This window comes from Diadema antillarum, unplaced genomic scaffold, assembly GCF_040938485.1.
Source record: "Diadema antillarum isolate AM-2024a unplaced genomic scaffold, OU_Dant_1.0 scf00000207, whole genome shotgun sequence".
Classification (NCBI taxonomy): Eukaryota; Metazoa; Echinodermata; class Echinoidea; order Diadematoida; family Diadematidae; genus Diadema; species Diadema antillarum.
The window spans coordinates 523966-538074 of record NW_027271096.1 but is presented as its reverse complement, the minus strand read 5'-3'; the positions used below and the strand labels follow the sequence as shown (position 1 = coordinate 538074).

General features: G+C 41.2%; 1 protein-coding gene across 1 annotated transcript in view; it reads left to right on the top strand.

Moving 5' to 3' along the window:
* LOC139724116 (uncharacterized) overlaps positions 1-7739 on the top strand; it is a 52858-nt gene extending 45119 nt beyond the window's left edge. Inside the window, exons 3-5 of the mRNA XM_071635318.1 lie at positions 1421-1559; positions 5579-6655; positions 6700-7739. Coding sequence (XP_071491419.1) covers positions 1421-1559; positions 5579-6655; positions 6700-7431 — 1948 coding nt within the window. The 3' untranslated portion in view covers positions 7432-7739. The remainder of the gene's footprint in view (positions 1-1420; positions 1560-5578; positions 6656-6699) is intronic.
* Positions 7740-14109: the final 6370 nt, after the last annotated feature.

Sequence of the window (14109 nt, the reverse complement as noted above, 5' to 3'; positions counted from 1 at the left end):
ACATCAGCATTGAATACTCTTGCAAGTTATGATAGGAAGATGTGTGTATGTCGCTCTACCTAATTATGTAACATGCACAGGAAGTACAACCTAAGAGCAATCTCAAGGGTAGTGAGCTGAGTTGGTTCAGTCGGTAGCGCGTCTGCCTCCATGCAGACCCAAAGGACTCGGGTTCGATTCCTGAATCTAAACTGAGAAATGTTGTGTGTAATCAGTGTACCGCCCCCTCTACTCATATACCCATAGTATAAGAGGCAAAACACTTTGTTCCTCGGATAGGACATTAGAATGGAGGTCCCGTATGTGAGAGAGTCACAACTCATGCACATGAGATCCTACTTCATTCATTCATCGCAAAGAGCAGGGCGTTTAACCCGGTGAAGCGGTCCCGCCTTACATCCAACTAGACCCCATGGAAGACCAGCTAGTGCAGCTGACTATAAGCTATCCGGCCATCTTCTCAGATGGAAAATAAAACAAACAACGGACAAACTGCCGGAAACAATTTTCTTTAGAGAATCATGATACATTATGAAACATACATTAATGATATGTATGTTTCATAATATGATACATTATGAAACATGGTATATTCGTAATCATAAATTATGAAACAGAGCCGCCGAGACACTGGTTATAGCATAAACAACGCTTGTGCGTCCTACCAGCCAGCCGTGAATGAATTACGCATACAGGCGAGGAAAATTGAATATTCCACGGATAGACAAAAAATGAAAAAAAAAATAAAATAAAATAAAATCAGCATTAGCTGGCCCTGAAAAATCCATTACGCTGGAATTATGACAATAAATCGTATACACCAATTCACTATTGACAGCCACAAGGCCGCATTGTAGACACATACCTGTTTTCAGCCAACATACACAGTGATTTAATGATGAGATTGGGTAACTTCGCACATTGGGCCATAAGGCAACTGTATAGAAGTGGTGCGCAGAACCGTATTCCCTCCCGAGACTGAGCAAGCGCAGGAAAATCAAAGCTGTTTGCCAGTCTCCATGAGAATGAATGTTTATTCTGTATAATTATTTTGTAATCTATAGTACATTATACAGTCCTGGATTTAGACAGACATTTTGTTCGTGTAATGTACATTTTTTTTACTGTCTCGATGTACTGTGATCACTGCACTATTAATTACATGCACATTGGGGCCATCGTATAAATACATATAGCACGTACCTATAAACAATACAAGTTATAGGGGCACTGTTTTGGTTGTCTTTGAGGTGTGTATCAACGGGATTAGAAAGTTTGAAAGAAAGATCAGAAAGTTTAGAACGTTTGCACCTATTACCTCAGGTTACTGATTGTCACCTCCCTAGTCATTATTTCCATTTTATTTGCAACAAACCTTAATAATCATCCATGGTTATTTCTATTCCTCGTAATCTTTCAGAGAGGGTCTGAAGAGATGTCTGAGGCAGAATGAGCAGCTGGTCCGAGAACTAGAATCCCTGCATGGTCGGCTGAGCAGCGCCATTAAGGAGAACAAGGACTCTCGAGAACTCGTTCAAGACTTCCAAAAATTGCTCAAGGTAACTACATGTCACAATCAGAACCTCAACAAATAACTAAGACGTTGATAGACTTTGTGTGTCTATTATTGACAGAAATTTCAAAAATGAATATTTAAAAAAAAAAATGGCAAGGCACTCAAATTTTTCGTTTCTATTACATTGCTCACTCGTGAAAGAAAGATTTATGAACTTTTAGAGGTGATTTTCTTTGTTAATTTTCTGTTTGTTTTGATTTGTTTTATTTGTTTTTTCTTGTTTGCTTCAACCCCATATAGAGATGCATGCACATGCATGAAAAGCACATAATTCGCAAACATGACTGTCGATCAAAAAGGCTATTTTTATCATATCGGACCCATGTAGAGTATTCCAGTCATTCCATTGTGCCTCGTGTCCCCAGTGAGGCAAGGTTCTGAATTTTTAGTGTAGGGCACATCATAATGTCATCACATTCGATTCATCACGTCTGTTTGTCACGTTCATGATTAAGAAGGCTCTTTTCGTTGAGGCCGTGCATGGTATTCCAAGCAGGAATGAAGAAAGAGCATAATAATTATACTCACATTTCTCATCACCCGAGACGTTTGTGTATAGAGTTCTGGGGTGAAATTCAACTTATAATTATAGACTGTCCTGATTAGGTCGAAATTTGGTAAACTAGTAGAACTTCTGGAGGACTATAATCAGAAGTTATGAACTGTTAACATTTTGGTGCAGTCATCGCTGGATGAGAAGACTACTACAGTTTATGACGTCACGTGAAGAACAAATAATAAAAAAGTGCAAGGAAAAGTCAACATATTTTCACTTTTCTAGCAAATGAAAGAGCCCTGAACGTCAAAAAAACCACATCAATGTGGATTGAGCGAAGGCAGCAATATTAGTTGAACTCATCAGTGAAAGTTTGAGGAAAATTGGACATTCCGTTCAAAAGCTATGAATTTTTAATGTTTCGGTTCCGTCAATTCTGGACAAGGTGACTAATACAGTTCATGACATAACTATGGACAGCAATATACATTGTATAGCAAATATAAAGAAAATTCAACATACAGTTATTATTTTCAATTTTCTAGCATTATGAAAAAGCACTTTGCTTACCTCTTTCAGAAAGTAGAGGGAATGATATTACCTTTAACTTGTGTCAGTAGCATGTCAATGGAATGTGTACTTTCCATGAAAAAATCAAATTTTGTAGAATTCTCCATAATATTTTCTTTATATTGTGATCCACAATGACGTCATGAACTGTAGTAGTCTCCTTATCCAGCAGCGACTGTACTGAAGCTTTAAAAATTCATAACTTTTGAATTGACTGTCTGATTTTCCTCAAACTTCAAATGATATATTCTACTAATACTTCTACTTTTACTCAATCCGAATCTATATTTGGGTTTGGGTTTCCTGTAACTCTTTCAGAAAGTAGGGGGAATAATACTATCCTTATTATGTCAATAACAAGTCGAGAGAATAATCATTTTTCAGTGAAAAAAAATGAAATAGTGCGGATTTTCTTTATGTAGGCCTATCATTTATATCGTTCTTCATTTGTGACGTCACAAACTGTAATAATCTTCTCATCCAGCGATGGCTGCATCAAAAGTATAAAACTTCATAATTTTTTAACGGATAGCTCGATTTCCCTAAAATTTTGTCTGATGTATTCTACTGATATTGCTGCATGTCACTCAATCCACATACATTGTTGGGTTTCTGGATTTTTCCGTGGCAAAATCACACGTAGACTTCAGGGCGTAATTGGTAAGGGTTTACACAGGCACAAATCTACGTCTTTATAACGCGAACGTACATAAGCGGAGATTCGTCGCTTTTGTCGGTGCCTTCTTGTCCAATAACAACGTATTAGAATCGGAGACGAATGAAATGTGATATCCAACGATTCCCTCCGCCCCCTGTATACGATGTATAGATGAATAGAGACTTCGTGCTTTCACCCGACCCGCCGCTTGCTCCTCCGCCGCCTCTCCCGTCCCCTCCGCCACGACAAGAGGAACCATTGGCTCCGCCTCTGCCAATATCTCCACCCCCAGAAGACGCGGAGCAGTTGATGAGATGGTTGCAGCAACAAGTCTTTCACAGCAACCCGCTTATTAGTGTATGGAATTAAAAAAAGATGACAGTCTTTTTCATGGCTGCAGACGTCAGCAATATTTTACGCCTTTTATCACCCCGTTATGTATCCTGTGTGGTATTCACATAATCCTGGGATTTGTTCCGGAAAACAAATACTCCGACATGTTCCTTTTTTTAAAAATCAGTTCTCATTGTACGCTAACAAAACAACGGACTCGACTAATACACCGACAATCTAACAGCGTCATTCCGTTATCAAAACAACTAAACAACAGACTTACTAAAGCCCGCAGACAAAGCCATAATCAATAGCCATAATCAAACAACATTCATGGTACATCTGAGAAGTCACGGGCAAATATATACTTGGCTCGGGTTGTGAACTAGCCTATCGTCAACTCTCAGTATTGTTCATAATGACCTGTTTTGTTGATCCACGATAACAAGCAATGTCTGAAAATTAATGAAATGAAAGGTGTCGATCCCGTCTCCCCCTCCCCATCCCCATCCCTCTCTCTCTCTCTCTCTCTCACACACACGCTTTCATTTACTTCTTGTGGTGGTTTTTGCCCCCGAAACATTCCGCTCTAAACCTTTTTTTTCTGGTCATTCTCACCGATAATTGTCGATGAACATTTTGTGAGGAAATAAGCTTTTAACGTTCTCTCCGCAGTGAGACGATTGTAGCTAACTTGTCAACAAAATGGATATTTAACGCGTAAGTCTGTAGACTAGTAAATCAGTCTTTTTTTATTGGTATACTAATGCGACATAATCATTACGCATAACTTCCACTTTGCGCAAAGGTGTTCATACCCTGCAAATTGGAATACAACTTTATGGGCGAACTTCAAGCGTGTGTTTACTATTCAGCTCGCGTGAAGATTTACTTTTTTTTTTGTTTTTAATGTTTCATGGCTGGCAATAAAAAACCAAATCACAAAAAAAAAAAATGTCCGCTCGTAGATGTACACGAGGAAGAGAAAAGAATTGAAATAATGAGGCATACTCGATTTTGAACTCAGGCTAATGGGAGTTAGAGGATCAAAGCAGATTCTTCTTTTTCAGATCATTACTTAACCAGCTTATGTAACTTCGCGTTATTCTTGGTATTGATGTGTTCATCTTTCACTCATGCGCACTCTCATAATTCCCTGAAACGTCTAGCCTTTTGTACCCAAAAGCATCCATACTTTCATTCCATCAACATTTATATAATATATAATCGCATATCTCATGTGTGAGCCCCATCCAGTAAGCAGCGGTTATCACTTTATTGTACGCCCTTGGTACCATGCATCCTTGTTCTGTACACGCATCATCACATTATAATCCCACGCCATCGGCATGTTCCTGAAAACCATCATGGCTGCCACTGACAGTCTACGAGTGTGAAATGCTTAACGCCGTTATCCTGTAACCGTAGCACTTAGTAATACTGCAGCTAATAGTATACAATGGACTGTTCAAGAGAACGAGTCATGATTCCAATTAAACATGAATCGTGTTTGCAATGATCATTCTGTACGGGATGCTGGGCGAGTATTATTGGTACGCCCATCACAAAGCCATCACTTATAATGCACTGTTTGACTGCACTTATTAGAAGAAAAAAAAAAATGTTTGCTTGACGAAAATGCCGTCCGTTGCAGGTTACATTTGGTTGATTTCACGAAATTTTAATTCTTTGTAACAGTGAAGCTTTGAAGTGAGGAATTACAAGTAGCATTCAGGTAATTTTGTAGTCCATTCGTTTCCACTGATAAAGAATGTAAAATGGAGGTACTTTGCACGCAACACTTTGACAAAAGCTCTGAGATTTTGAGAACGAAATTAATCGAACATCCTACGAGGCTGTCTCTGATAACATGGCTTAATATGTGGAATACAGTGTCAAGAATATTTCGTGTCTGATGACTGCTCTTGCTCTTTCCATTTCATAGGGTGAGTCTACAGCAACTCTTGGACGACAGCTTCCCACTCACACCCCGTCAGCTCGACCGGCTTCCAACTCCTCGTCACCGACCCTGCCAGCTCAGCCTCCAGTGCCTAGACCCCGCGGTATGCGAGGACCTCCCCCTCGTCCTCCACCCAGGGCCTATTCACCGGTGGCTACCGATCTTGTCGTCACGAGGCAGTTCACCTACGCGCCGGGCGGGACGACGGCAGCGAGCCCGCAGTCGCCGATAACACCACCCATGGCGAGTTCCGCCGGAATGGCAATGGTAACGGATCAGCAGCGGTTGGCCGCCCTTAACTCCAACGACACTGCCTTTAAACGGTTCTCCTTCACGGGAATCAACATCACCCCGGCCATGATCTCCAGGGAGGCTTCGGAGACATCATCCAGGAATGTAGACGTACCTGCGCAGAGTTCGGATAGCGGGAAGGAGGCTGAAGAGCAGCAACAGGTTGCAGCCACTAAGCCAAACAACAGAATGGCATCTGTTCCCAACACAGCGCCCTCAATGGTGATGTCTAAGTTGGGCAACGGCGGCTCGTCAAGAGGGTTTGCTCTCGCTAGGATGACACGACCCCCCGTGAACACATCGCAGCAAAGAGTGAATCATCTATCGGCGCAGCAGCCACAGCGGTCCGCGGCCGCAACACACCGCCTGAGCTGGCCGAATGAGCTATCCCCTCCCCCTCCAGCGAGTTCCAAGTCAACGGGAGATCTCAACGGGCAGGTTTCTAATCACCAGACCTCAGTGGAACACCAGCAACTGGCCAATGGATACCTCATGCCGAACTCAGGTGTAGCTAACGGATTTCAACCCAACATCCAGCAATCAGCAAGTAGTCCCAATATATCATCGCCCGACTCGAACTCTTCTGAAAAAGAAACGAAGACGTCAACGCCAAGCAGCAATGTATTGGCCAGCTCACAGGCCAACTCGCTGAATCCTCCATTGAACGGTAGTACTTTGCATAGCCCCGGAGGGCAAAGTGCGTCCCCGACTGTCGAAAAGGGGTTCGTGTATACACCAGTTCCCGACTCGATCGCCAATCGGAGATCACCCGTGCCTGAAGCAGCCTCTAAGCCTCCTACCGCTCACGCCCACAGGTGCCGACGTCAGCAGGTGGGCCCAGTCAGCGCAACACAAACTGGCCGACTAGTCTACCCGTGCCGCGAAATGGTGCGGCACACAGATCTTCGTCTGACAACAGTTTGCATCATGTCTCAAGCGCGGGAAACAATTTACCCGTGAATTCGTCGTCGCAGGAAACTACAAGTACGAACGAAGTGGTTGCACGCGCGAAGTCAACACCCAGTAGTCCTGAACGCGTCGTCCCAAAGCACGCAGTGCGTACGTCGAAATCGACGCCGACTACACCAACAAGACCCCGTCAACCTCAGCAGCAGCCAAATCACCACCAACCACCATCGCGTGCTGAACAGCAGGAGCACTCGTCTGAAACGCCTTCTGAATTGCAGCCATCTGAGCAGCAAATACCGCCCTCCGAGCTTCCCACAACGCCGGAGACTGGCCGCATGACGTGGAACGCTGGCCTGTCTGCCTCTCAGCCAAACATGCAAGCCTCCACGGGCAGTCTCAACCAGAACACCATCTACGAGCCCCTGCCTGCTCCTAAAGCCGCCGTCAAGATGGCGCCCACGGTGGAAAAGGAGTACCTCCTGGAGCAGAAGACAATAACCAATGGCAGCGTTGAGCAGATCGACGGCAAGGACGTGAAGGAGCTAAACGTGGAGAGAAAAGATGACCCACCCAAGCGATGGTCCATACCTAGTATTAGTGAGCGACAGCGGATGGGGGTGGTGGAAACTAGCCTGTAGGCAAATGTGATACAAAGTATAGTTTCAGGGTATGGACTCATAAAGTGTCGCAGCCCGTAACTTAAATTTATCGGCGTATTGGTGCTTGTGGTTGGTCAAGCGACTTGCAGACTGTTGTCTAGATTTTCTAGGGAAAAATAAGACCAGAAATTTGCAATCAATTTTCACTGCCAAACCCAGATGTAATTTTTCAAACTTCAGATTTGTCACGTGTAATTCAATTTTGGTGGGAATGCGCATGGTCTGAGAATACGCATGGTCTTGAAAAAAGAGTGCCCTCGTGGCTATAAGAAGGCATTCTGGTGTGACTTGCCAAGGTAGCGTGATGGCCCATTGACTATACAACAATGGGGAATTCTGTTCACGTCAAGGTTACTAGTGTTGCAGAGCTCTCTCCCCCCCCCCCTCTCTCTCTCTCTCTCTCTCCCTCTCTCTCTATCTCTCTCTCCCTCTCTCTCTATCTGTCTGTCGTTGTCATGGTTTCATGGACAGGTGGAAAGCGACATGGGCAGAAGGCATATTTTGCCCGTCACGATGGAACATCGCACGTGGCCTTTGTCACAACTTGGTCAATATAATACTCGAGAACTTTTCAAATTTTCTCATGAATATTGTCAGTCAATATTTTAAGGTATATTATGAGGGGAAAGTTGGTCTTTCTATTTAGGAGCAGGATGATGGAATACGCTGTAGGTGACGATTGTATCTCAACGTGCGGTATGTGTTTTGTTGTGCAAGTGCTATTTCTCTCTGCACCAGCTCAACCAGTGTAATCATGGTCTGAATAACAATGTAAGATGGAATGGACGAATCAGTGCAATGCACGCTGTGACATCTGTTTAGAGAAGCAGATGATGCAACTTTGGAGAAGGCGCGAAGTTGGTGGTTTCTGCTTCTTCTGTTAGTATTTTTTTCTTCAGTATGGCGTTACCTAGCCCTAGACTGTCTAAGTAGAAATGCAAATCGTAGAATGACTAAATTCAAACGAAATGAACGAAATGCTGTTTGCGTGTGGTTTGTACAGATTTTCGAAGAGCCTCTAATAACACACACGCACACACACACCACAGATTAACGATGATGCTGCCTATCGGGTTTTATTCGTTCCTAAAATGAGGAATGAATGTCGAACCGGTAGCCATATCAGCTGTATTCAGTGGTGGTATTCCCGATATGGATGATGAATGTCTTCCGGTAGTTAACTTAGCTGAATAAAATGCCTGAAATTTGAAGTTTGTATGTGGCAACTTTACCAAAGACTTTACTTCCTGTCTAGATTTCCTTTTCTGATGATGGGAATAATGTTTGAGAGTTTATTATTATTATTATTTTTCTTATAGATAGGATGGAGTTTTTCTTTGACAGTTGTTTGAGCGGGAGCGCGCAGCAGTCCTGTGTAGGCCTAAATATTAGCCGAATGTTTTCAAAGTCTATGAAAACACATGAGCATGCACAATTAGTTACAATGTCGTGTGCATCGAAAATCAAAAGAAAAACAAAGGTTAGATCCCTTCTCATCTTTTTGCTGAACAACACGATCAAAACTCTAATGAAATGCATTACTTTTAAGGATGTTGCACAAGCTAGTCCAGATGAGAGGACGTGGTGGTGTTAGAGGCGTGTGGACCGATTCCATTACACGCATCGGGTCGAGTGTTATGTGCGTATTAGCGAATCTGGTTTCTAGATCAGTCAATATTGACTGAGAGTCTGTGTGAAGACGGCTGTATTTGCTCTTCATGATCAAACTGTAATCATCAACGTGTATATCGGCGATGGATACGAATGCGTATAATACAACTGATCATGAAGAGCCGGCAAATCTTTGATTTTATAAGAATGAGTAGATATGTTATGTTCAGATTAGTTACTTTCGAGAGTAACAATTCCAAGAGTGTGTAGGGGAAATTGGTATCTGGAATGTAGCGTTTGCCCCATTATTGGTTTGTCTTGTCCGGTGCATGAAGAGAAGGATTTCCGTTCGTGTATTATGCTGATCATGCTGTGCTATTCACAACACATTATTATCGTTAACAATTCCATGTCATTGACATGCTGATGTTATTCCCAGCATTTACAGTTAGTAAGGTCATTTTTGTAAACTGAAAAACTGAATATTGTGATTAAATGTCTTTCTAATGTTTCCAGTGTCTTCACAATGCAGTTCTTCTAGTAATCGAATTTCAGTTTCTCCGAATATGCTAACATCTCGGATTTTTTTTTATTCCAAATTTAACCGAATACTGTGTGGAAGATAATGTGTCTGGAGTGATATCTGCTATTCATTATTGATAGTTCTGCAATAGTTGATTAGATGAAAGAGTTATATATGGATATATTGTTGATATAAGTTGTCAATATTACGTCGCGTAGACAGAATAAATAGAAGTGTTATAGATGTTGATATTTTCTTATATAATTTGCTTGCACACTGGTTGAGAGGAAGAACAAAATCCCGGGCAATCATCTGTTATGTAGTACAACAGAATCAGATTGTCTGTTTGTTTCAGTTTATTGTAAATCTATTTTGTCTAGCTTGTTTGTGTAAATAATGGACAGAATTTGTACACCATTCGCTCCCTTACTTGCCTACGTTGTCTATTAAGTCGGTTTGTTTTGTTTGAGAGTTATTATGACGTGTTTTGTTCTATTTTTGGTCTTTCATAAAAACTCGAACGTAGGCTGGTTGATAAATTCTGTTCAACACAAATTAGTGAACAGTCGGTGTATACTGTGGCGATGATGTCATATGCGGTCAAGTATACGCTTGAAGAGAAGAATGCATTACGACTTGGGGTAAAAAATAGAAGGGAAAAAATGTCAGAATTATGAACGCAATTTCTTGCCTAACGATGAATGAGCAATATAAGAAAAGTTAAAAGAAATGCGGGATTGACACGCATACGTCCGACAACAGTAAAGAGAAAGAATAGCTGTCTACAAACTTTAATGCAGAAATTAAATCCGAGTGAGTATCGCTCAAGCTATTCCGTGAACATATTGTTTTGATGCCAATGGGTGTGAAGTGATTTAGCACGTGCCTTCGATTATGATTTAGCGTTCTTTGGGGCCTCTGTAGTATGAATGCACCGAAAGTGCGACATCAATTCACGCTGCAGACTTCGGCAGGATCTTTGTAATCACTTGGAGGGTTTTTTTTTTTTAATCTTCTCCGAAAGAAGTAAACTTCTTTTAAATTTTGATATCATCAAACCAGGGAGGTGAAATCATGAATGTTTTTACACTTTTTTTCATGTACCCCCCCCCCCGAAAGAAAAACACCACCACCTAACAAACAAGAGCAGTCGACCTTAATTTCTAGTCTATTTGCTTGGAGTCTCGCTTACGAGAAACTTGACCCACTTGCATTGCTGTATGTTAATAATAACTCTTCTTGTCATTCGAGGGTACGTTGTGATATATGCTTTATTCTTTTCTATCATGCGTGTGGGAAATCTGAGCACCAGTTGCCTTATTATACATGCATTGATTGTTCCACAAGTGACAATCATGAATGTGTTAAAGTGCTGGAATTGAATCCATCTAGGGCTGTCCGTCAGGAATGTAATAAATAGGAGAAACGTCGCTAGAGTCCTGGGACTAGTGGCGTGTTTGTGTATGTAGAGCGTAAATGAATTTTCTGTGTGTCATTGAGAAAAAAAAAAAGAAAACACAAAAACAAGACAAAACAAAAAGGCGATAGAGACGATGTGGTCTGTGAATCCTCTCCTCAAATTCCAAGCTACCGATGGACTTCCAGCGGCCGAGGATAATGCGATATCCTCCGACTGGTGGAGATGTCATCAGGGGAAATATTTCATCTATGCACTTGAAGGCGATGGCTATTCGACCCCGGACTGGGAGACCGAAGAAAATCGCCGGTGCTATATGCATCCTTGGAGCATCAGGGAAACGCTTCTCCCGCGGGCTTTTTGCGCGCAATCGGCGAACTGACAGCGATATAAAATCTGAAACCCAGCACTAAAACTTCATCAGAGAAAAAGTATGTCGATCGAATCAAATACCCTTTTCTATAAGCAATCACAGACCTGCCTTAGAAATTCATTGCAGTGTATATTGCAGTGTGTCCTTCTTGCTAAGGGATATGCGTTCAAAATCATTTCTACATCGTCAGAATTGTATGTTCATTTATATTCAAAGGGGTTTGGGCATTTTGTGTTTAGACTTACGGACTGCACAGGCCTTAGCATTTTTACGACCGCATTCGATTTGGTGGGATAGAACTTGTTATTTATTTTGAGAGTTGTCTTCTTGCTCCCTGTTGTACGTGCATAAGATTTGTGTTTGCTTGTATATATGGCCATGATTTCTACGATGAAATACAGAATGTTTTGAATATCAATTGCATTGTTTTGCTCCAATTTATGTTGTACTTGTACCTACTTGTACCTCATCATGTGTAAAAAATACAATCAAGTATATCACCCACAGACAGAAATATTTATGTATGTATACATTGTATTATATAATATATATATATATATATATATATATATATATATATATATATATATATATATACAGCTGTATATGCATGTGAACATAACAAATGGAGGACAACAAAGCAGGAAAATGAGTAATCAGATTTTTAAAAAAATTGTGATTGTTTGAAACACATGACAGGCTCATAGGGGAGGCTTAACTTGCTAGGGACGTTCATGACTGGCCAGTTCTCCCTGTTAGTTTTCCACACAACACAACAAGTTGCAAGTTTCCTTTAAGCAATGTATAGAAATTACACATGTGAAAAATTTGTGCAACTATACTGTGCCCCCCCCCCCCCCAAAAAAAAAAAACACCCAACAACAACAACAACAACAACAAAAACAGGACCCTCCGCTACGATAACTTTAAAAACAGTGAATCAATCCAAATACAATTTCAGGGTATGAAACTTATTACCAACATCGTACAGAAAACCCCATCTGAATTGCTTCAGCGGTCAAAGAAATATGAGGATCTTTTTAGAGCATGTCAAGAATCACTTCCCTCCAAGTTCTGTTCATTGTGGTCACACATTAATGTAGTTCCAAGAGCATTCAAGAGCTAAACTTGGAAGAAACAGACCCACGACATGCTTTACATATTTCCACATTTTTCTGTGACCACATAACCAAATTGAATGGGGTTTTGTACAAAATATAGGTAAGATGTTTTATATGTAGACCCTGAAATAGCATTCATTAAGTTAATCATTTTGAAAGTTTTCAATGCGGAAATCCGATGGTATTTTTTTTTTCTTGGGGGGGGGGGGGGGGGGGGGGGACACACTGTATACATGTACAGTCAAACCTGTCTATAGCGGCCACTTAAGGGAAACAACAAAAGTGGCCGATATAGACAGGTGGCCGTTATAGACAGGTTGGCGGCCATTTTGAATTTCAATACTTGCATTTTCTAATAGCCGAAAATACCGCATGTTATTCTTTAAAAAAAAAATCAAAAACAACCAACATATAAGTTTGCATGTGCAGCAGCTCTGCTATTATGGGAATTTTCGTTGTACAATTCACTTCATTTTTTTTTTCTTTTGATCATTGCCTCCTTCTATTCTTTTGATGTTAGAAATAATATTTCGGGCCTGAGAAGTGCTCTGGTTCATCCCTATATACCGGTTGGCATGAACAGGGTTCACGAGAGCTGAGTTCGATGGAGGATTGATAATGTGTAAAATTTACGTAAACTATAGAAACAATACCCAGACAAGTACCATGTTGTCCTTATTCAAAGGGACTTAAACACTAATTAGTCTGCATTTCGGTAACAGTCTAAGTTGTTATTAGGAGTTGCCTTTGCCTTTGTAGCATCTATTCAGGGCTGCATTACTGAAGCCTAGATCTAATCTAGTCAAGTTGGTGGTAAGACGGGTTTTCGTGGCAAAGAGCTGCATTAATTTTGTCAATCATGTCTGTGTGATTGTGACTGAGCAAGGACTCGGTAGAAATCACGCAATGAACGTAAAAGACATCGTACTCATTGCTGATTTAATGGATCAACTCAATTTTTGTGGCCGCTATACGCAGGTTGATATTCACCACGGGAGACAAAATGAGTGGCCGCTGGCCGCGTTAGGCAGGTGGCCGCTATATAAAGGGTCTATAATACAGCAATTGCGTTCGGGGGATTTTTTAGTGGCCGTTATAAGCAGGAGGCCGCTATAGAGAGGTGGCTGCTAAGACAGGTTTGACTGTACAATGTGCAGATATATTGTCTCAGCTCAGTTTCAGGCAATTAAAAATTTTACGATTTTATTCATCTCTTGTTTTGTTTCACTGCCTTAATCGTCACTGGATTTACGATGCAGACTCACCTTCAACGAAGGCATGCATTTCACATACATTGTGTCAAAGGGGTAGTCATGACAACAGTAGTTTCCTAACATTTTGGCCTTTCTCCTGAACTACTGTGTGTCATGTTTAAAACTTGTCTGCAATCATGCAATCTGCTTGCCTTTTCTGTTTGTGTGTTTTTGAAGTTTGTACAGAACAATGAAATCTCACAATCAAACTTTGCACATGTATAACCATGCATGAGAAAAACAATTAAGCAATGTCATTAGTGAAAATCGTGGCTTGTCCACTACATTCATACTTGCATTCATTGCAAACACACACCATCAAAATAATTTAATTTACAAGAGGCAGCTGAGAAAACAGA